The 24,664-nt window shown below is 46.2% G+C and overlaps 1 protein-coding gene across 12 annotated transcripts in view; it reads left to right on the top strand.

Annotated features, from left to right (window-relative positions):
• The window catches only part of ANK1 (ankyrin 1), a 213,350-nt gene that overhangs the window by 118,513 nt on the left and 70,173 nt on the right, over positions 1–24,664 (top strand). For all 12 annotated transcript variants that reach the window (XM_041752230.1, XM_041752229.1, XM_041752223.1 and 9 more), the window contains exon 3: positions 22,323–22,421. In XM_041752230.1, the coding sequence (XP_041608164.1) occupies positions 22,323–22,421 (99 nt within the window). The remainder of the gene's footprint in view (positions 1–22,322; positions 22,422–24,664) is intronic.

Here is a 24,664-nt window from a genome sequence, read left to right as displayed (position 1 = left end):
CACCCAAGTATACCCACACACAGTGAGGACATCTGCAGTGACTCTAACCAAACACACAGAGCCCAGGTATGGCCTTTGGAAAACAGATTGAAACTATGAACCCATTTCTTTCAAGGGAAGAGGATATAGGAGCAAAGTATGGAGGCAGGGAGCGAGTTCGGGGATCGGAGGGGCTCTGGAGGGGCTCCTGGCTTTCACACTGCACCCGGCAAACAGCTGGAGTTGTATTGTCGTAGCTGCCGACAGGCGGGGGGATTGCTCTCTCTGTCTACCTGGAAAGTTCTGAGGCTTCTACAGCTTAAATGCAGAGGAGGGCCTCTCTGCAGTGCAGCTCTGCCTGAGGAGCACCGAACCTTCAGAAGCCTTCCAAGGGTTAAGATGCCAGCTCTCAGAGGAATCCATTTAGCAGAAATGGGGACAACTGGATGCTCATAAGCCTTGAGCCAGGGCTTATTTTCGGTGCGAAATTGGAAGATTTTGATGACACCTGGGAAATGGCTTTGTCCTGATTGGTCTCCTGTTGGTGAGGCCCTGGGTGTAACTGGCTCGTCCCCCTGCCGTCTCTCCTCAAGGCACCTCCAGGGTTCAGCTTGGGCTCAGAGAGCAGCAGGCACCGAGGCATTTTTGCCCTTTATGACACTGTTTCCTATGGGCTCAGTGCCGGGGACAGGTCACGCTTAACCCTTTGAGGACCAGAGGGATGCTCCTGTCTCAGGTTGGCCTGCAGTCCCGGCTAAGCCTGGCCTCCTTTCTGAGAGAACACAGCTTCAAGCACAGAAATGAATGTCAGAGTGGAGAAAAGGGAAGGATTCAGGGGCCTGCAAAACCAGTCGGGGCTGGCTTATCCCCAGAGCTCCTTCCCAGGCTCCCTGATCTTGGGCCCAGCAGGTCTCCCACTCTGCGGCTGCAGACAGCACCCTGGGAGGTGCTCTGTGCTGCCAGCCTCATGCTGGCTCTGGAGGGTGGCTGGCCTTGTGCTCTGGAGTGAAGAAGGGCAGGGAGGGAAGGACAATAGTAGCCGAACTGACGCCCTCATTAAACCCATTAGTGCAGCCACGGAGACAGTGCTGTTGCTTTACAATGCTCACAGGGCTGGCATCATAATGGACTAGAACTTGCTTCTCCCCAGAACATGTGTTCATTGTTTTGAGATGATAAAAACAGGCTCCTGTCCCAGGGCCATGGCTTGAGGATGTGCTGCTTGAATCTTTGGAGCTGGTGGACTGTAAGAACAGTAATATAGCAAATGCTAATCCTTATATAAGTAACACACTTTCAAATAGTATGTTTTATGGAAAGAAGAAGTGCTGCTTGCCATAATAGGAAGTCATTACTCTAAGCAGTGTGAAAAGAGGAACTCTTGGCTTATGTAAGAGACATCTGAATATTCAGGGCAGTCTCCTTAATGCATGGATTATGTCTACTAATTTTTATCATCATTCTTATATTTATAGAAAATAACAAATTCACACATAAGGACACGCATATGCACATCTGTGCACCAGTACCTTTGCATGAATGCCTGATACTTTCATTTATCCAAGCAGTATGCAGGCCTTAGATCCATGTAGCTAGTTTTATCTCCACATATATCTCCTCATGTGGATAGATTTGACAGTATAAAGAAGAGTCCCAGTCCTCATCTTCTCTGAACTGTAGTCTATGGGTAGGGAGAGCTATTCATCAGATAATCACATGACTAGAGAGGCAAACCAAAGTGGGTTCGGAACTGTGAAGGAAAGGTGTAGGATTTTTTGAGAATATATGAGACTTGCCCTAAAGTTGGAAGTCAGAGAAAGCTACCATGAAGAAGAGATAGTTGAGGTAAGGGATGAATAGAAGTTAACGCTGTAAAGGAAGGAAAGAACATGAAAGAACATTCCCATCATAGGGGCATCTGGGCGGCTCAGTTGGTTAGGTGTCCAACTCTTGTGATTTCGGCTCTGGTCATGATCTCAAGTCATGAGACTTAGCTGGGAGTCTGCTGAAGATTCTCTCCCTCTGTCCCTTCCCCTGCTCTTGTGTGTGCATGCTCTTTCTCTCAAATAAATACTAAAAAAATCTTAAAAAAAACCCAAAACCATTCCAGTCATAGAGAACAGCCTGTGCACAGTTCCTAAGGCAGGACAAAGCACAGATAGTTTAAGGAAGGCCAGAGTGGCTGCAGTGCAGAGGGAAGAGGCTCCAGATGAGGCTGGAGAAGTGAATTTGGGATTGTGCTGGGCCCTGTAGGCAGGGGTGGTAGTCACCACAGTCAGCTGAGATAGCCTGTCCCGGGGCCAGAGCAGTATGCACACCGGTGTGCACACATCGTGTGTGTGTGTGTGTGTGTGTGTGTGTGTGTGTGTTTGTGTGTGAGGGTATGTTCACCTGCTGTGCCACACTGTAGTTGCTGATGGAGGGGAAGAAGCCAGGGGAAAGGACAAAGTAATGGCTCTTGGAGGTATTCCAGGGATCTCAGAGGAATGGAGGTAGTTCAGCTTTTAGCTACCTGTGCAGCTGTTTCTGTGTGTCTACCCTGCTTACAGAAGCTGTGTTAAGGATTCTGATCTTTATCCCAAGAGCAGAGGGAAGCCAACCACAGATTCAAGCTCAGGAGTGACGTGATCAGAGGTGTGCTTTAGAGGATCATATTGGCTACTGTGTAGATGGAAGGGCCAGGGGGTAGAAATGGGGAGGCCAGTTCTGGACAGTCACATCAGCCTGGGAGAGAAATGTCAGGGGTTTAGATAAGGGTTGTGGCTGTGGCGATGAAACAAGGTGAACAGACCTGGGTGGTGAATGGCATGGGAAAAGGTGGGGAAGGAGACTTGGAGAACAACCCTCAGACGTCTGCCTTGTGCAGGGGGTGGAGGGTGGCACCACTCACTGAGATGAGGAACGCTGTGGTGGACTCTGAAAGAGTGAGGACTCGAGATCAGAGCTGTGCAGAGATCCTGCTAGGAGACTTTCAGGAATCTAAGGGAAGATATAGTAAGCAATTGGATATTTATGCCTGTAACTCAGATAAGAGGTCCAAACCAAAGATAGATATTTGGAAGTAACTCAGCATTCGAGGAAGTCAGATGCTGGCACCAGCTCATGAAAACAGGGATGAGAGACATGTTGAATATAATCCCACCAGTGTCTTTGTGGGGGTTAGTCCACATGTATTCATTAAATACCTACTTTGTGCCAGGTGCTATTTTGGGCACTAAACAAGATAGACAAAATAGACAAAGTCTGTGCTCCTGTGGCATTTATATGCTGGTAGAAAAAACAGTCTAGGGACACCTGGATGGCTCAGTCAGTTAAGCATCTGCCTTTGGCTCAGGTCATGATCTCAGGGCCCTGGGATGGAGCCCCACGTTGGGCTCTCTGCTCAATGGGGAGTCTACTTCTCCCTCTGTCTGCCACTCCCCCTGCTTGTGCTGTCTCTCTCTCCACCCCCTGCCCCAACAAATAAATAAAATCTTAAAAAAAAAAAAAGGCAGTCTATAACCAAGAAAATGAGCAAATGTGTAAGGTCAGCTAATGAGAGGTAGCATGGAGGAGAAAAGTAAAGGTGCCTATTTCCTATGGGGTAGTTAAGGAAGGCCTCTCTAAAGAGAGGCCTTCTGAGAGACTCACAAGAAGTAAGGGAGAACCATGTGGTTTCTGAGGAAGAGCAATCCTCGGAGGGGGGGAAACAGGTACAAAGGCCCTGGGGCAAGAGTAAGCTTGCTGCTTGGGGAACAGCAAGGACAGTGTAAAATGCACTATAAAATGCTGCAGTAAAATGATCAAAGGGAAAAGTGCTAAGCAAGGAGGTGGGTGAAATTGCTGAGGCCAAATTGTGAAAGGCTTGCAGGCCATGGTGAGGACTCGGGTTTTTACTACAAAGATGGTGAGAAGTCATTGAAAGGTATTACATGACAGATGCTCAATCTGATTAAGGTTTTTGTTTTTTGTTTTTTTAATTTTTATTTTTTATGATTTTATTTATTTAAGAGAGAGAGAGTGCGCGCGTGCGCGCACGCGCACACACACACACACACACACACACACACACACACACACACGAGAGAGGGAGGGGCAGAGGGAGAAGCAGATTCCCCACTGAGCGGGGAGCCAGATGCGGAACTTGATCCAAGGCAGGCCCCTGGGATCATGACCTGAGCCAAAGGCAGATGCCCAACTGACTGAGCCACCCAGGTGCCCTGGGTTTTTCTTTTTTTTTAAAAAAAAGGTTTTATTTATTTATTTATTTATTTATTTATTTATTTATTTATTTTGTGTGAGAGAGAGAGAGAGAGAGAGCACAAGCTGGGGCACTGCAGAGGCAGAGGGAGAAGCAGACTCTCTGCTGAGCAGGGAGCTGGACATGGTGCTCGATCCCAGGACCCTGGCATCATGATATGAGCTGAAGGCAGATGCTTAACCAACTGAGCCACCCAGGTGCCCCTCAGTTTAGGTTTTTAAAGGATCCCTCTGGCTTCTGGGTGGAGAATCGACTGGAGGCACAGAGATGGAAGCAGGGAGGCTGAGGCAGTGGACCGGGTAGATCCAAGCCATCCATGGTGGCTTGGAGTAATGGGAAGACAGTGGAGGTGGTGAAACCAGAGGACTCATCTCCCTAGGCTTTGGGAGTGTTGTTGCCCTGGCTTGTGGCCTCAGCACACACCTCACAGGACCGTGTAGGAGCCAGGGTCCACCTGCTCAGCCCAGGACTCGGGCACATGGCACATCAGCTTCATATGTCCAATTTCCAGAATTCTGACTTATATCAAATCAAAATATTTTATTATGGAGGCTGTAAGCAATAAAAACCACATTTTCTGGGATGAACCAATTGACTTTACATATTTGCCAGTTAGCCAAATAAAAAGAACAGAAGAAGAGAGCAAGTTAGGGAATCTGTTTTCCTGAATTTGTAGAATTGTCAGGTGCTTGGGGAACACAATACTCCACTGGGAACCACAGGCTATAATTCCATGGGCAAAAACCCTGTTTTGAGTTTTCCATTTTTTTAATTTTAAAAAAGATTTTATTTATTTATTTATTTATTTATTTATTTATTTGAGAGGGAGTGCTCATGAGAGAGCACAGGGGGAGGGGCAGAGAGAGAGGAAAAAGCAAACTCTGCACTGAGCAGGGAGCAGGGCTTAATCCCATGACCCTGAGATCATGACCTGAGCCAAAACCAAGAGTCAGAGGTTTAACTGACTGAGCCCCTCAGGCCTCCCTCTCTTCTGTTCTTATAACTTTACCAAACACTGGCTCAGCTGGCCTTCCTAATAGGAAATAAAGTTACTTATGACCCCAGAAGAAAATGTCATGCCCAAAAGAGAAGCCAAATTGTCCACAGTACTGGCATAAGGCAAAGAGTTAGGAGAGGTTTCCAGGAGCGTCCCAAGCATCCTCTGTCCCCTTGGCCTATCTTATTTATCTCCACAGTACTGAGAGCCACCAGACTTATTATGCATCTATGTGTACGTGTCTCTTCATCCATCCCTGTTTCCTCCACTAAAATGTAGGCACTCAGGGAGAGAGGACTTTATTTTATTTGGTGCTCCTCATCAAGATTCATCAACATATAGTATATCCTCTATAAATTCAGTCAGTAGATGCTAAGCCTGTTGTTCCCACCAATGATTCAAGTGATGTATTTGACATTTCACCCATCTGAGTGCCGTCACTGTTTTAAAAACTTAAATTAGGGCGGGGGGTGGGGGTGACTGGGTGACGGGCACTGAGGGGGGCACTTGATGAGATGAGCACTGGGTGTTATTCTATATGCTGGCAAATTGAACAACAATAAAAAATAAATTTATTTAAAAAATAAAAATAAAGACTTTAATTTTTTTTGAGAGGGGGAGAGAGAGAAAGAGAAGGAGCAGTGAGAGAGAATCTTATTCAGGCTCCGTGCCCAGTGCAGAGCCTGCTTGCCTGATGTGAGACTCGATCTCACAATCCTGAGATCATAGACCTGAGCTGAAATCAAGAGTAAGGTGCTTACCCGACTGAGCCACCCAGGCGCCCCTGTGTGTTGTCACTTTTCAGAGCATTGTGAAATAGTCGTTTTTAGGAATAATGACTCTCTTGCATGTTGGGGATTCTGATTCTGGCACAAGCCCCAGCAGTCAAGTATGTGGCAGTATTTACTGAAGGATCAGAAACTTGACCATCTGAATGATCACAAAAACGTAAATGATTTCCAGTGCTAAAACACAACCAACAAAAGCATGTGAAAACATTCTAGTTTTACTGATGTTCTCTGAGTTTCCACATGTATGTTCCATATGAACGCTATTACTGCTGGGTACTGGTTTATCCTGAAGGCAAAAGATTTTAGGCATTTTGAATAAATGGAGCCCCGGTACAAGTAGTTTTGGCTACAGAGTAATCTTTGCTATGGTGGCCGCATGCCAAATCTTCTGATTAGGATTTGTTGGGCTTTGGCGATTGTGATGATTGCTACCTTTCTAAATTAAAGAGCCTTAGAGCCAGGAGGAGGTCATGACATTCAGCTTTCACTTTATAACTGAGAAAGCTGAGGTCTAGAGGTTACTTGGAATATCTTCTGAGCTTTATGAGTTTGGATTCGATCAGCTGGTGGTAGGAAGATCATCTTAAGTTTCTCTGCAAACTCATTTATTCCACAAACGTGTATTGTGACCACTTCCAACGAATGCCCAAGCTCCTTGTTAGAGACTAAATTCATTCATCCCCTTCTCTTGAAGAATTCAGAGGCAGGGAAAGGAAGCCCATCTTGTAAATAGAAGGTTACAAATTGAGTGAATAGGTACAGGATATTTTCATTCAGCTGTGCATTTCCTGAACAAATGTTTATTGAGCTGCTGCAGTATGCCATGTGCCGGCTTCTCAAAGGGGAATAAGTCTGAGTGCCTGCTCTCACTTTACTTCTTGGTCTGGGGAGTGGCTAAAATGCCAATGAGTCAAAGACACTTTGAAGGAAGAGTAGGAGTTTGTCAGGTAGAGAAATGGAAATGGGGAATTGCAGTGGGAAAGAAGAGCCAGGCAAAGGCAGGATGGAGGGCATGGGGCAGCGGGAGATGGGTGATGAGGATGGTGGTTGATCAGGCCAAGGGACTACTTCTATCTAGATCAGTGTGGATATGGAGTCTGTTACTTTCCTCTGTCATCTTTTTCTTAGAAACTGTTGACAGAGATGGTATTCAGCTACACAGTTCCCTGACTCTGCCTGTAGCCACCCCCAACTCACACAGACAGCCTCCCCACGTGATCAGAGGAGACTATCAAGCCTCTTAAAACTTGCTGCCATGGTGCAGCTTTGGATACCAATGAAGGAAGGAAAAGGATGTATGATTGCAGCCCCAGCATGGGAAAGTGCTGTTCAGTCAGAAAGACTGCCATTGCAGTCGAACAAGAGAAGCAACCACATTCCCCTGTGCCTGGTACCATGGATCCTTCTGGTTCCTGTTAGAGAAGGCAGTCAGTGAGAAAGATGGGACTTGGAAAGCCCCACCCCCTAAATTAATTTAAATAGGTAAATTGCCTTTGCATCTCAGCAGAAATAAGCTATTTGATGTTTATCTGGGTAATGATCATGACTAATTTGTAGTTTTAAAGTAAGTTGATTACTTGTCATGAGTCAGACTGACCCATGGTGTTTAATAATAAGATCCCAGCTCATTATTGGGATTATGGGATCCTTGCCCTCCCCAGCCATTCCCCAGTGACCTCACTTCACCTCCTGACGTTGGTGGAGAGGCAAAAAGGGGAAGAGTCTTCCAGAACAAAGGCCAGGGGCTCCCAGCTCTCCGCCCGGGTCTCTGCACTCTGCATGTCACTCATGGAGCTGAGCCCATTACTCCTCCGGGAAGGCCCTCCTTGAGCTGTTTTCATTTCCAGTTTGCATTTCTCCTCCATTAAGGAAGAGTTGACCAACCGGCTCAGTGACATGAACAGGGAGGCTTCTGGGATCCTAGGGACCAGGAAAAGGGTGAATGACATCATTAAGAATGATCCGGAACACATTTTAAGGAGAGTCTGCCCTCCACACTCCACTTTAGGATTTGACTGCTATGGATGTACAATATGAAGAACAGATGTGATATCCTTAGTCTTGAGAGCCTGAGAAAACAAGATAGTCCTGTGTGTGTGTGTCAGGTTCCACGAGCCTTTACGGAGTGTGTGCTATGTGCCAGGCCCTGTGCTAGGACGTAGGATCTGATGGTGAGGAACACCTAGGACCTCAGAAAGTTCCACTCTGAGACACACAGACACAAGAGCAGATAAAAGCCATTCCACAGGATGAGGGCCCTGAGAGATTATCAGTGAATGCCCTGGGGACGAGGTTGAAACAACAGTTCACTTTGGGGAAGCTGGAAACAGGATGTCATGGTGTGGCAAAGACCAAGGGACAGGAAAACTCATGGAGAAAAATGACATTTGATCTGGGCCTTAAAGGAAGATTTGCCTCTCTGGTTATTATGGGAAATGCTAAACACAATTCCAGTTCTTTCTCATTGGAATAGACTAGACCTGTGAATTTGCCTGGGATAATTCCTCATTTGATTTTGAATTTTTTTTGCCATAAGTGTCTTTGTTGTTTTTGACAACAGTGTTCCTGATTTTAACCGTTTTGTGATTTTTAATTTAGCAACAAAATGACTTCACAGTAGTTGTTTAAAAATGTAAATTATAGGGATCCCTGGGTGGCGCAGCGGTTTGGCACCTGCCTTTGGCCCAGGGCGCGATCCTGGAGACCCGGGATCGAATCCCACGTCGGGCTCCCGGTGCATGGAGCCTGCTTCTCCCTCTGCCTGTGTCTCTGCTTCTCTCTCTCTCACTGTGTGCCTATCATAAATAAATAAAAAATTAAAAAAAAATGTAAATTATAGAAATATGTAAAGTCCTCTGTAAGTTTCCCCACATACCCCTCACTCCCCCAAATCACTGTGAACAGCTTGGTGTGAATCTTGTTGTGTCTTTTCCTGCGCAGCTCTCCACGCACATCTTAACTGTTTGCTGAGAGCTGTTGCATTGCTTTCCTGTGGAATTAGGAGAAAGCCAGGGGATCAAGACAATTCTATCATTTTGAAAATACAGAGACTGAGGCCTGGGAGGTGAGGGGACACATCAGGAGGACAGCATAGAGGCCTCACCTCCTTCTCCAGTGTCCTGGCCTCTGACCCCCTCATTGCCCTTCTTCTGAAGGTCTGGCTCTTCTAATCTTTTTAAAGGAATGCCAAGGTCTCGGACATAGAAACTCTTTCTAGTCCACAGGAGATATTCTTAGCTGCTGAGCTGAATTTGAGAGTCCCTGTCTCTCATTAAGTTGAGCGCACACTTCCTGCTCTGGGCTCCCAGGGGGCCTTCAGCCCCTGCAGTGGATTGGATCTGCAGCAGGACCAGGGTGCTGCTCAGTGCAGGTGTGTGCACCTTGCGTCCGGGGAGTAGAGAGAGGTGATCCGAGTTGACTCATCTCTCAGGGCTCTGATTAGTGTGGGTTTCTTTCTATTTCTTTTCTTTCCAATTCTTTTTAAGATAATAAAAACCATTCAAGTGTTTTCCCTCCCATGAATACCTAGTACACGGGATCTTAGCTACCTGGGTAGGAGAGCTAAATCTCGGTTGTAATGAAGCAGAGGAGGGCCAAGGGCTCAGAGCTAGTCTTGGTCCTTTCCATCTGCACCACCCATTTCTGAATGTGGGCTGATGCTCAGTTTCTGCTCCCGTTCTACCTTCTGGGTCCTAGGACAAGTGCAGGCTGACAAAGGAGATTGGGGTGATTTTCCACCAGGATTCTGGTCATTACTTCAGCTCTTCTTGGCTTCTGGTTGATTGAATTCCAGGATCCTAGATTTTTAGCAGACCTTTCCCACCAAGCAGACTCCGGGGCGCTATTCGATAACTGGGTGAGACAGAGGCAGCAGGTGGGATGGCCTGGGGTGGTTGCACTCTGGAGCTTCCATCTTGGAATAATCTCAGACCTCTGGAGAAACTCATACCTCACGGGTCCTTCAGAAACAGGAGGAGCTGCATGCTCAGCTCCTTTCTGGCACTCAGTCGGTAGGCATGCAGGAACCCTGACGGGCCCCTCATGTTCTCCCACCATAGCCAGAGCCCAGAGTTCCCCACCACACTGGTCCCTCCTCCCAAAGCGTCTTCTCTTCTACCACTACCTTTCTTTGCTAACATTTTAAATACTTTTGAACCTGTAAAAAAGTTGTAAGAACAATACAAGGAATTCTTACATCTCTGTCACCTAGACTTTTTATTACCATTTTCCTGTCTGCTTTTCCTATTTATCTAGAATATATACTATGTATGACATAACTCCCCATCAGCCCCAAACATTCCAGTGAGTACCACTCAAAAGTAAGGGCACTTTCCCACAAAACCACCCTGTAGGCCTCCAAAGCAGGGAATCAGCACTGATGCAAAAAACCATCTACAGACTCCATTAAAAATTTTGCTGAATGTCCAAATAATGAGAAATTGTTCTTCTTTTCACCCTCTCCTTCCTTTCCTGCCTACCCCCAAGCATCTCCCTTCTCTCTCTCTCTCTCCCTCCCTCCCGCCCGCTCTTTCCTAAGAGTCTATTCAGACTACATTTAGTTGTCATTTCTCATCCCTCCTTCAGTATGGAATGCTTCCTCAAGTCTTTGCCTGTCTCACATGTTTTTGACAGTTTCCATTCTATAGTTTGAACCTCAGCTGTGTGTCTGTCTGCTCATGTTTCCTTAAGACTAGACCAAGCAGTGCATTCTTGGCAGGATACCCTAGAAATCATGCTCCCTTTCCACCCTTGGTGATGTTCATTTTGGTCATCTGTTGGTATCATTGATTTTTCCCTTCATCATTGATTAGTAATTTGTGTGTGATGGTATGGGGAGCATATTCTGATTCTGATAGAATGCCCAATATCCTGTTCTTCATCAAACTTCCAGCCACCAGCCTTGGCATATGTTGATAACTTCTACCCGTATCAGCTGCTACTATGATTGTTCCAGAGAGTGATTCTCCATCTCTGTCTTTTCTATGACATTCATTAGCTGGCATTCCACTGAAGGATGAGCTTTTCCTCCTCCCTCATTGATTTATTTTTTTCATTCTTTGTTTATACCAGTTCAGATTCATCATGGGTCCTATTTTATTTGATGGGTCATAAGCTGTTACTCTCATGATTTGTTTGATGTGCAGTCCAAGTGAGGCCAGTAGAAGTGCTCTCAATAGGCTGGCTTCTTTGTTCTTTAATGTGCCCTTTAATGTACCTTGAGCATTTCTTTCCTTTCTGGCACCTGCTATCCAGGGTGGTTTTGTGCTTTGCCTGCCTCAGCTGTGGATCAGCCATGTTTTCAAGGTCTGTTTTAGTGAAAAATGGTATTTAGATACCAAAATCTGGTCACTCGATGTGTTCATTGCTATGTCTCGTCATGTGGGTGTCCATACATCTCTCTAGTTCTGCATTTATCTATGTATATATTTTAAATCCATGTGATCATGCCAGTACTTACAGGTCTACTCCAACACCTCAGAGTTCCTTTTTGAGGCCTTCCTCTTTCTATGTTTGTAAATCCCTGCAGATAGTAAGGAGCCTGATTCCCACTGACTCCCATCATCCTCAGTGTATTTTTTTTTTAAGATTTTATTTATTTATTCATAGACACACAGAGAGAGGCAGAGGGAGAGGCAGAGGGAGAGGGAGAGGGAGATGCAGGCTCCATGCAGGGAGCCCCATGTGGGACTCAATCCCAGGTCTCCAGGATCACACCCAGGCTGCAGGCGGCGCCAAACCGCTGCGCCACCGGGGCTGCCCATCCTCAGTGTATTGACCTGTTTGTTCATGTAACAGTCTCCCAACCACTGGAGCAGCCCCCTTCTCTTTCTCAGAACAGACACACTGCCACCAGCACCTCTGCAGGGCACCCCTTCTGGTTCACTGCCCTGCTTCTTCAGACGCTGACACCTCTGAGCTAGAAGGGGGAGGGAAGGGGAACAGAGGGGAAGGTGGGAAGATTCCCATTCACTTTTGATCTCTTTTCTGTTTGGGCTAAAGATTTAATGCAGGCAATTTGGGCAAAGGAACCAAGATTTATAGCGTTCCAGTGCTGTTTTTGGCCAGCAGCTTCATTCACTTCCTCATATAGTCAGACCATAGTGATAGTCACCCCCTCTTTCCTTTTCTACCATCTCATTTTGGTCTTCAACGTCTCTGCCTCTGATCTCCATAGTCTGCCTTTCTTTCTTCTCTTTCTCTTTCTTTCTCATCAGTCTCAGGATTTGGAGTAGGAATGGTGACCCCCCCCCCTTTTTTTTTATCTCCACAAGCCCTGTTTATTTTTTCTAATATTTTTAAAAGATTTTATTTATTTATTCGTGAGAGACACACACACAGAGAGAGGCAGACACAGGCAGAGGGAGAAGCAGGCTCCCCATAGAGAGCCCAATGCAGGACTCGATCCCAGGACCCCAGGATCACGATCTGAGCTGACTGCAGATGCTTAACCACTGAGCCATCCAGGTGCCCCTCCACAAACCTTGTTTATTTTTTTATTTTTTTTATAATAAATTTATTTTTTATTGGTGTTCAATTTACCAACATACAGAATAACACCCAGGGCTCATCCCATCAAGTGCCCCCCTCAGTGCCCGTCACCCATTCACCCCCACCCCCCGCCCTCCTCCCCTTCCACCACCCCTAGTTCATTTCCCAGAGTTAGGAGTCTTTATGTTCTGTCTCCCTTTCTGATATTTCCCACACATTTCTTCTCCCTTCCCTTATATTCCCTTTCACTATTATTTATATTCCCCAAATGAATGAGAACATATAATGTTTGTCCTTCTCCGATTGACTTACTTCACTCAGCATAATACCCTCCAGTTCCATCCACGTTGAAGCAAATGGTGGGTATTTGTCGTTTCTAATGACTGAGTAATATTCCATTGTATACATAAACCACATCTTCTTTATCCATTCATCTTTCAATGGACACCGAGGCTCCTTCCACAGTTTGGCTATTGTGGCCATTGCTGCTATAAACATCGGGGTGCAGGTGTCCTGCTGTTTCACTGCATCTGTATCTTTGGGGTAAATCCCCAACAGTGCAATTGCTGGGTCGTAGGGCAGGTCTATTTTTAACTTTTTGAGGAACCTCCACACAGTTTTCCAGAGTGGCTGCACCAGTTCACATTCCCACCAACAGTGTAAGAGGGTTCCCTTTTCTCCGCATCCTCTCCAACATTTGTGGTTTTCTGCCTTGTTAATTTTCCCTATTCTCACTGGTGTGAGGTGGTATCTCATTGTGGTTTTGATTTGTATTTCCCTGATGGCAAGTGATGCAGAGCATTTTCTCATGTGCGTGTTGGCCATGTCTATGTCTTCCTCTGTGAGATTTCTCTTCATGTCTTTTGCCCATTTTATGATTGGATTGTTTGTTTCTTTGGTGTTGAGTTTAATAAGTTCTTTATAGATCTTAGAAATTAGCCCTTTATCTGATACGTCATTTGCAAATATCTTCTCCCATTCTATAGATTGCTAGAACTCATACAGCAATTTGGTAGCGTGGCAGGATACAAAAACAATGCCCAGAAATCAGTAGCATTTCTATACACTAACAATGAGACTGAAGAAAGAGAAATTAAGGAGTCAATCCCATTTACAATTGCACCCAAAAGCATAAGATACCTAGGAATAAACCTAACCAAAGAGGTAAAGGATCTATACCCTAAAAACTATAGAACACTTCTGAAAGACATTGAGGAAGACACAAAGAGATGGAAAAATATCCCATGCTCATGGATTGGCAGAATTAATATTGTGAAAATGTCAATGTTACCCAGGGAAATTTACACGTTTAATGCAAAATGCCATGGACTTTCTTCAGAGAGTTAGAACAAATTATTTTAAGACTTGTGTGGAATCAGAAAAGACCCCGAATAGCCAGGGGAATTTTAAAAAAGAAAGCCATAGCTGGGGGCATCACAATGCCAGATTTCAGGTTGTACTACAAAGCTGTGGTCATCAAGACAGTGTGGTACTGGCACAAAAACAGACACATAGATCAATGGAACAGAATAGAGAACCCAGAAGTGGACCCTGAAATGTATGGTCAACTAATATTCGATAAAGGAGGAAAGACTATCCATTGGAAGAAAGACAGTCTCTTCAATAAATGGTGCTGGGAAAATTGGACATCCACATGCAGAAGAATGAAACTGGACCACTCTCTTTCACCATACACAAAGATAAACTCAAAATGGATGAAAGATCTAAATGTGAGACAAGATTCCATCAAAATCCTAGGGGAGAACATAGGCAACACCCTTTTTGAACTCAGCCACAGTAACTTCTTGCAAGATACATCCATGAAGGCAAAAGAAACAAAAGCAAAAATGAACTATTAGGACTTCATCAAGATAAGAAGCTTTTGCACAGCAAAGGATACAGTCAACAAAACTAAAAGACAACCCACAAACCTTGTTTAGATTCTTATTTCCTGTTCTGTTTCAGGGCTGCAGACTTCCAAATACATAATGTCAGTGATCTTGTTTCACAAATATGGATCAGTAATAGAGCAGTTAGAAGTCACAGGTGTACAGGCTGGATGTTATTTGGAGAATTAAACTTCTGTAACATAGAGTCAAATCTTTATCTTCTCTGGACAGATATAGCAAACTAATAAAGAACCTGGATTGAATAGGAAAGTAGAACATCAAATGTAAAAACCTAGGGGTATAGCCCTTTATGTGTATATCCTTTTCCTTATTATGGGCAAGATCTTCTGATTAACCAACTGACCAATTGACCAATTAACCATTAACTTTTACTGACCACATGAAGGCAATGTGACTTAGAAGCCCCTCTCCCCCACCTCTCTTTTTGTTCATTCTGGGGCCTTCAGACTTCTTTCCTATCCTACCACTGCTCTTGGCTTATTCCTCCCAAGATTCCAGTCCTTTTCTTCTCCATCAAAACCTCCCCTGGCCAGTGCTCCATTGCCTCTGGGTCTGGCTGATGGCAGCTAACTAATCTAATGAGCTAAACCAGTAGGTGTTCATGAATTTAAAAAGTCATGGTTCCTGGATACTACCTAGGCATGTTAGCTTAAGTCCTCTAGAAACACACTGCTTGGCTCAAAGAAAGAGGATGGGGGACTGAAAAAGTGAGTTTCAGAACACATGGTGGGGGTGGGGGAAGGAGGTGGGCCTCAAGGTCCTCAGGACACAACCTGGGGCTGCCTGCTCTGCGGGTGTGGGGGCCAGCCATGTTTGTGGGTAAAATAAACAGCCATGAGAAAAGGAGGTAGAAGGGTTTGTGTCCATATGGGAAGGGAAGCAGCAGCTTTTGAGATGTTCTTACAGTTTTCAGAGATATAGCATCTCAGGACACCATAGCTTTTCTATTTGAAACCATCCTCTGCATTGGACAGGAGGAGTTAAATTCCTTGTGACATGTCTACTGTATTTGTACATTTAGAAATCAATTAGTGTAATTGGGGCAATCAGAGATGCTAAACAGAGGAACAATTTACTGAGAACAAATGTCTGGAATTGTGTATTTTGCCAATGGAATTTCTCACAGTTGGTACAAGAAAATACTCCAAATTAAATCATTCAGGCTGAATGTGACTTTTTTCCCTCTTCTTAAAAATGTTAAAAGAAACACAGCCTGGCTGAGGTCTCCTCCTCCTCCTGTTGGACAGATTGCCTCTCACAAAAATCCTCTAGGTTGACATTTTACCTGAAAAAGAGCAAAGGCAGATGAAAAACTCCAGGTGTGTGTGCTTGGCATGAACATTTTTGTCATACAAGATCATAAAACGGTTGTCTGCTCTAGTGGGACCATGTGAAATGAGATCATATGGGGCCAGGTGTCCCTAGAGACTTAGTATAGGGAGTATGTAGGATGCAAAAAGCTTCTAAGAACATTATTCCTTCCCTGACAATGAGTAAGGCCTTGAATACCTACAAAATTATAATTCATCCTGAGCCTTTCACAGGGCTCAGATCACATTGTGCAACCAAGTTAACTGAATTCCAAAGAGGGGTAAACCCCTCCAAAGAGAGGGTCGCCATTTTAGCTGTGGCAGAGTATGGGAGAAAGAAACAGCTATGGTAAATATTAACAAATTCTTAAAGGTCAGTATGAAGTGCAATATGTCTGGAACCACAGGCCGCCATTGAGTGTTCATGAGAAATGTTGGGATAAGTCAAGGGACCAGAGAGAATCTCCCAGGGTGGTAAAGGAATACAGGAGGCACTTGGTGGCTTTGGAGGTAGAGGTCGAGGCAGGAACAGAAAAAGCCTTGCCTGTTTCCCCAGATTCTTCCCTCATGTGAAGCAAAAAAACAAACTCTCTCACCTTCAGACCATAGGCAAAAATCCATTCTTCGTGGGGAGGAACAGGAACAAACTACCTCTGCCCCAGGACACAGCAGAGACCCAGTGGTGCTATAGGAAAGGTAGAGACAAAACTACTGTTCACCTGGGGGAGGGCAGGAAACTGTCCTGGCTCAATAATTATTTTGTACCAGTAATGAACAGAGGTCTGCTACTGCTGGAGGAGGAGGAAGAAACTCCCACTCAAGACCAACTAGAAAGATAAGCTAGGTCTTGCTGCCTACAGAGACAAGAGGAAAAAGTGCTCAAAACAAGAATCCTTGGGCACCTGGATGGCTCAGTAGTTAAGCATCTGCCTTTGGCTCAGGTCATGATCCCGGGGTCCTGGGATTGAGTCCTGCATTGGGCTCCTTGCAGGGAACCTGCTTCCCCCTCTGCCTTTGTCTCTGCCTCTCTCTCTGTGTCTCTCATGAATAAACAAATAAAATATTTAAAAACAAAAAATAAAACACAAAACAAGAATCCTCCTTTGAGAGCCAGGTGCAAGACCTTTTGAGGTATTGTTTGTAAGACTAAGTCTGGGCTAAGACAAGGAGAACTTCCCAGCTTCCCCCCTGCTCCATGACAAGGAAGAGCATATTACTGCTGAGAGGGGGGCAGAAGCATGGAGAGAGATGCCAGTTGACGTACAGGCATGCAGGGCTGGCTGAGAGCTGGGGGGAGGTCAGGAACACAGGAATCCCTCTGTGCACCCCTGCTCCTAGTCTAAGCTCAAGGTAACAGCAGCCTCCATCTGGAGGAATTTGAAAGTAACAAAACTCAGACCCAAGTCAACTAACCTAAGTCAGCACACACACACACACATACACACACACACACACACACACACACAAACACACGCACGCATAACAAAACCACTGTCAGGAGGCAAAACAATCAACAGAAGCAGACTCAGAGATGACCTGGATATTGGAACTATCAGAGGGTCTTTGCAGTAACTGTGAGTAATGTGTTAAAGGATCTAGTAGAAGTGGACAACATTCATGAACAGATGAGGAATTTTAGCAGAGAGATGGAAAATAGAAGAAAGGATCAAATGAAATGCTAGAAAGTTTTGAAAACCAGTGTTTTGGGGATAAGGAATTTCTTTAATAGGTTCACCAGTAAATTGGACAAAGATGAGGAAGGAATCAAAGAACTTGGAGATATGTCCATACAAATGATCAAAACTGACACAACAGGGCAGCCCGGGTGGCTCAGCAGTTTAGCGCCGCCTTCAGCCCAGGGTGTGATCCTGGAGACCCAGGATCAAGTCCCACGTCGGGCTCCCTGCAGGGAGCCTGCTTCTCCCTCTGCTTGTGTCTCTGCCTCTCTCTCTCTCTCTCTCTCTCTGTCTCATGAATAAATAAATAAAATCTATTTAAAAAAAAACAAAACCGACACAATAGAGAGAAAAGAATAGACAAAGAGAAAACAGAACTGAGCAGCCATGAGCTGCGGGACTGGTTAACCAGATGTACCTGTAACTGGAGATGCAGAAGGAGGAATCTTTAGGAGGAGGTATCTGGCAAGCTGGTGTTTTCCCAAGGAAGTCATGTGGTTCAAAAATGGCCACAAGTAGTTGTTGCTTTGCTCTTTAACTTCTAATTTAACTGAAGCATTTACTCTCATATCCCCCCACCTCCTCTTCATCCCCCTCAACAGTATGTCTGCCATTCGGCGTCACGAATTGGGGCTGGGAAGGGTAGCTGGAGTAGTGAAAACACGCTTGCCTTTTCCTTTCAGCAAACAACTTAAACTTGAGTTAACTGAAATAAAACACATGGATCCTGGTTTTGAAGAGGTGGTATATTATGGTTCATTTCTGTCCATAGTTATAGCTAAACACAAATAGCTCACAACGTTTGTACCCCTACCCCTTTCTTATTTGAGCAATAAAAATAAATCTGTTTAAAGAAAAAGAAAGTATTAAATATAGTGTTTATCCAGGGAACACTCTTGAAATACTGGAAGTGATTTCCTGTATTGGCTAGTAATGCACTTTTTAAAAAAGATTTTACTTATATTTATTTGAGAGAGAGAACACACATGAGCAGGGGGAGGGGCAGAAGGAAAGGAAGAAGGAAAGAATCTCAAGCAGACTCCACATGGAGCCCAATATAGGCTTGGTCTTACAACCCTAAGACCTGCGCTAAAACCAAGAGTTCAATGCTTAACTGACAGAGCCACTCAGGTGCCCCTAGTAGTGCATTTAATAAGACAGCTGTACAAGTTCCTTACTGTATATGTGCTGTCAATTAGTGCTCAGGCATCCAGCGACTTCAGCTGCTAGATGGTGACCAGCTGTCCACCTGCTGAGGCCAGTTGTTGGAGAAAACTTGCTGGTGGTCTGGGTGTTGTGCGTCTCGTGAATTCAAATGCTTCCTGGACAGGAGGGGAGGGCACTTAATGAGAAGGGCTGAGGGCATAGTCTCTCCAATTTTAGCTTATGGGTTTAGAATTTAAACTCAGACACACACACACAAAAATAAAATAAAATAAAATAAACTCAGACACAGATTCTCATCTTGCCATTGTTAATGAACTTGTAACCCTGCCTATGCACAGGCTGCCTTGAGAAGGCCTCTGGGAAGGTTTCCTGACCCTCTTGGCAGAGCAGCTTCTTTCTCCTCTGTGCTAATCTCATGTGTGCCATTTGGGGTATTTTCACATTATCTTGCATTTGTTTCTTATGCATCGGTTGCCTCTACTAAATTGAGATCTTCAAGGGTAAGAGTCTGTCTTATTCATTATCTCTAGTGTGGTGCCAGGTATGGAATAGGTTCTCTGTAAATTTTGTCTGAATTGGATTAAGGAAATGGCTTGCATTAGGTAACTGCTGTGACTCTAAGTATAGCTGAGACAAGTTTTTGGTCCAGCTGTATTCCATGGGTGATCTGGTTCTGTGAGGATTTCCGGGCCTTCTTGTGTATCTCTTGTGCACATCATAAACATCTTACATGTGAGAGCTACCAAATGGGGCTCACTTCTGTGGCTCTGATGAGGACATTGGATTCAGATCACCATAGTAATAGACTTGGAAGCAACTTAGGGTGACTATGTTGAAAGCAAACAAACAAAATAAAAATAGAGTCAGAAAAATACAAAGTCATAAAGAAGAAAGAGAATGTTGAACCAGGGTCTGGGATGGAAGCTTTAACAATTCAAGGTACAGGTCCATTCAGGTGGTCCCTTTTATGTGGTCACCTTCTGCAAGAGGGTAGCCTTGGGAGGGAGGCCTATGATGCAGGGAGAGAAGCAGAGGGGCTCTCTGTGGACCAAGGCAAGGAATAAAACCCCGAATATCAAACTAGAGTTGCCTTGACCAGACCCACATGGCTGATTGTGACTGAGGGTTTGCTTTAAGCTGCCTGGTGAACAAACCAAGAAGAAATGTGCTTTTATCCTCTGATAGAGACACACTAGTTCCTATGTGCAACAACGACAACAAAAAAAAACCCAAAAACTACAAACAAAACAAAACAAAAAACCACCCAAGCCCTTTTTTCCTTGGGAAATCAGATTGGCTCTGTATGTGGCTGTGCCCTGGTAAGGATGCATGACCTCGGCTAGTCATTGGACTCCTCTGGACCCTGACTTCCTCGGCACTCAGGCATCTCTGACATTGCATTGCACTCCATTCTCTGGGCAGACAGGAAGTCTAGAATCCCTCTGGATTGAGATGCTGGCACTGGCTCCAAAGAGCAGGGACAGACACCCTGGAGCATCTGCGGTCAACTTAGATGTTTTCCTTGTAGGCTTGCCAGCTTCCCAGCTTTGAGGCGTTCCAGAGCAGTGAATGCTCACGGAGGGGGCCATGCTGCCCGAGTAAGCACAGAAAGCACAGCAGTCAACAGCATGCCCCTCCGGCTGCTGCCACCGCCGAGTCCCCCGTGGGAGGCACGCTGTAGCTGCTGCCGCAAGCAGCAGCCCTGATCCTCCTGAGAGAGCACGGGGAACCTTCCAGAACACTGCTGGGTTTAGGGGGCGATGGCAGAACTCAGTGCTCTGGAGGGAGGAGGGGCTGCCCGGCAGACCTGCCCCAGCTCCCTAGAGCTGAGGATGCAAAGCTGAAGGGACAGTCACTGGACAGATTGCTTTTCAGTGAATTTTTGTTTTGTGCTTTAGTTTGAGGGGAACGGGGTTACTGCCACCCAGTGTTCTTCTTCCCTCTCCCCCCGCCCCAGATGCTTGTTCTCACAGATTGCTGTCTCCCTTTCTGTTATCAAAACTGACTGGGACCCAGCCTTTATTGGATAAGCTCATTCATACCACAGTGTAATTCATACCGCTTGGATTCCCTGTTTTATGGTGTACAAAATCTGCAGGAGGAAAGCATCGAAGGGTGACTTCAGGGCATTTGCATGAAGAAATGTTGGGTGAGAGGGCCCTCCCACCGCCCCCTGAAGCTGCACACAACCCCTGCCAGGCAGGCTGTGAGGATGTGCAGAGATGTGGCCCCCTGTGCTCTGTGTGTTTGGGGGTGCAGGAAGGGCCTGGCTGAGTGGGAATTAGCTGCAGTTCCCTTTGGGGCCTACTTCCTCTTTCTTCTGACACCCCAGGGCCTTGATGTGTTTTCCCTGTTCAAGGCCCTTGATGTGTTTTCCCTGTTCAAGGCCCCCGTGTAAAGAGAGTTTTAGTTCCCTTCCATTCTCCTGTCCTGGGGTACCTATCTCTGTCTCCTCATTCCTTCCTCTGCGGGTTTTAGCAAAGCCACAGACCTCACCCATTAAGGATTAATGCACTGCCCTTCCCAGGCAGAACACCTGTGTTTTACTAGGAACCTCCCGAAGCTGACTACTGGGGGTTCTGGTGCCCACATGGGCAGGAAGGTCCCTGGCCGTGAGCATTCATTGGTCCTGAATGCTCTGATGCAAAGGGAGAGTGGGGTTTTGGGGGAACCGTGGGGGGTGGAGCCGTGGAGATATGTGAGGAGAGGTGAGTCAGGCAAGGGTCACCCCATCAAGAGGAAGCCTCCACTGCCAGGGTCTTTCTTAGCCAGAGCTGCAGTGGCTCTGGGGCAACCTCTGGAAGGGAGCAGGCTGGCACCGCATTGACTGGAACCAAAGATGGGAAGGAATGGGAGAAGAGGGGGGAATCGCTGGTGGGTGACGAGGAGGAGGAGGAAGAAAACACACAGGCAGGGCCCAGGGAGTGCTCATCGAGTAAAATCATTTGGAGCCAAGATCTACTCATCACTGGAAGTGAGATGAGTTCCATCGTATTGTCAGAATTATTTGTGGCTCTAGGTCGCCCTCTTGGAAGTCAGCTTTTGCCAGGAAGTTTCCAGGCATCTTAAGTGCAAGGATCAGAAGACAGGACATGTGAGAGTGTGAAGTAAAACCAGAGTGAGGCTGCTTTCCTCTGAACACTGATTGGGCACGGACAGTGCTGGTCCTCCCCCACCTCACCCCCCATTGAACAATCAGACGAGCTTTGGCTGCATTTGAAATGGCGAGGTGGCAAAGGGGCTATTTTAATACTGATTTCTTCTGTTGAGGAAATCTTATAGTGGGCTGGTGGTGGTATTTAATTCTCGAAAGACCTTATTTCAGATTTTTTTTTTTTTTTTTTTTTGCTAAATATGCACCTATCTCTACAAATGTTTAGGATGCACTGGTGTTGCCCTTTGCATGGACTGTTTGATGCCACGAGGGGGTTGAAGCTATAGCACTTCCATGAGGTGATCACCAAAAGCCTGGCCAAGATCTGAATTTTGAGGTCACCCACTGCCTTTGTGAGAGCTGCCCCATGCTTTAGGTGGACACAAAGCCGGGGAGTGGTGATCTTGTTATTGCCCTTCTTATTCTGGTGTTTCTGCAAAAAAGAGCTCAGAGAGGCTGGGCCAGCAGCTCTCAGGCCCACTCCCATTCTTCCCTCCTGGCCCCTCTCACATCTCATCCCAGGGATACACACGGCCTCATCCCAGCCGCTGGAACAGCAGAATGCAGAGTCCCCTAACCATACTCTTCCTGCCTCTCTGCTTTTTACAGAATGGGCTGAACGGCTTACACCTGGCCTCTAAAGAAGGCCACGTGAAGATGGTGGTTGAACTTCTGCACAAAGAAATCATTCTAGAAACGACAACCAAGGTATGTCTCTTGGGGGATGGTGAGCTTTTCATTGATAATCCAAGCATGTGGGTCCCTCCTGTGTCATCCCAAACCCTGGCATAGAAACCAGCCCTTCGTGAGAGAAACCCAGGTGCGCTTCTGAATTTCTCTTGTCCTTCCCGTCGCTTCCTAGTTCTATATCTCCCTAAAGTCACCTGAAGAGCGCAGAAGCCTGTTTCCACAAAGTCAGTGGGCTTTTACTTTTAGTTTTCTTGGGGTCTTTGCCTCCAGCACAGGGCTGAGCACCTAGAAGTCCCACGGTCAGGTGCCTTGGGTCCAAATCCCAGCAGAGATGATTCTTCTCACTCTGTGACTTTGAGCAGGTTAGCTAGTGAGAAGCCTCAGTTCCTCTTCTAGCAAATGGGGATGAGAATACTTGGTTTCAGGATCCAGATGAAAAACAAACAAGAATCAGCAAACATTGGTGGCTGTGTTGCTGCTGAAGCCTGGAGAAGAGAGTTAGACCCCTCCAGTGTGTCCTCCTGCGAGTCTCCTTGGTCAGCTCTGCACTTACTAACCCCCCTCACCCATGACCTTGAAGGGCAGCCTGTGGCCAAGGCTATTGCATGTCCCCCACCCCAACACACAACCCCCAATGGCAAAAGTCCAGAAACCACAGTCATGAACTTAGGCGCCTCCAGGTTGCAGACTTGTTTTTATTTTGTACATGCCTCCTTCTTATTTGCGGAGTGAGCGAGATGCCACCAGCATTTCGAAACAGAACCACATCAATCACCTCGCTCTCTGGACTTGAGGGCTGCTTCCTCTTCTCTTCCTTCCTGCTTACTTCCCATGGTTTTCCTCTTGGCTTCATCCATCTGGCCTCTTTCTTTTCATTTGCTATTTATCACATGTGTGCTCCCACCCAGCCCCAAGTTCGGTTCCACGCAACAAGCACTGTGCCACCTCTGGAGCAGAGAACCAGAAGTGCAACACATAGAGAACAGGTATAATGTGTGGTTATGAAGCGCTTCACCAAAATATTATGAAGGTCTCATCATCTATTGAGGTAAAATTCTGTAATTTTCATGTCACTTCCCAAGGTGAAAAGATCTCGCCGGTGAAATAGACAAGACTTGTTCTTTCTGAACGTTCGGCATTTTTTTTCCCCTGACCCCCTGACAAGTACCAATTGTTTCCACTCCTCCTCTGTGGACGGAGGGATGCAGTTAGCCTTCCTTCTGGCGCTCCCACGTACCTGGCTGCAAGCAGTGCGCCATCTGCGGGCCCCATGCGGGCCAGGGTGGCTTCTCTTCCCCTGGCGGGGCCCCAAGAGCCGCACAAACATTATGCTTCAGTATTTTCGCTCTTTCCAAATTTCCCCCTTTGATTGTTATTTTGCAAGCAAACACTTGGTGTGTCTTTGTTATTTATAGACATTTTATAAGCCAATGTGGTTTCTGAATGCTACACAGAGGGAGGAAAAAAGGTGAAGCAGAAACCGTGGGCTGAGCAAGAGTCATAGCAGATTGGGGAATTCTAATGGGTCTCGCAAGCAGGAGAAAGATTAAAAAAAGCAAATAGTAAAAAGCCAAAATGAATATAGTTTCCTAAATTGTGCTTAGAAATTTGAAAAGCACAAAATGAAAGCATTCTTGTCCCCATCCTCCCATCTCTGCGTCTCAGAGGCCTGTGTTTAGCATCTAGGCTGGTGGTGAGGGAGAGAGCCCTAATCTCTCCACTCCATCTACCTGGCAACTGCTGGCACGTGCAGGCACCTGCCACAACTGCCTCCCTTCTCGGAGTTCTGGGACTCCCTGCAAATGGACACCATGGGTCTTTGTGGATCAAATGTAGCTAAGAAATTGTTCTCTTTTTTTTGATGGCATGTTCCTTGATGCAGAGGGAGAGGTGGAGGAAACAGAGGCCCCAATTCCTCTGGCCAGGGGACTTCTTGCACCTTCTTGCAATGTGTGCACACATGTGTAGGTGGGAAGTGTGTGTGTGTGGGGGAACCCACGGTCCCCCTTTGCTCTCACCCATCACCAGGGCTGCCCTCAGCCCAGATCCAGAAGGCGGGCTAGGATCCACAGCCAGGGTTCCCCATGGGCCCAGCTGCCCACCCCACCTCCCATCCCCCTAAATGGGTTTCTATGGGGAGAGCTCTGATGTAGTGTGATTTCAGGCAGAAACGCACAGATGGAAAGGCACTGCTTCTTGAGAGCAAGGAAAAAGTCACCTCTCCTCCTCCCACGCCTGGGCCAGCACAAACACACATGTGC

The sequence above is a fragment of the Vulpes lagopus genome, chromosome 4 (assembly GCF_018345385.1).
Source record: "Vulpes lagopus strain Blue_001 chromosome 4, ASM1834538v1, whole genome shotgun sequence".
NCBI lineage: Eukaryota > Metazoa > Chordata > Mammalia > Carnivora > Canidae > Vulpes > Vulpes lagopus.
Note: the sequence above shows the minus strand (reverse complement) of the source record. Positions and strands in the feature narration are given on the sequence as shown.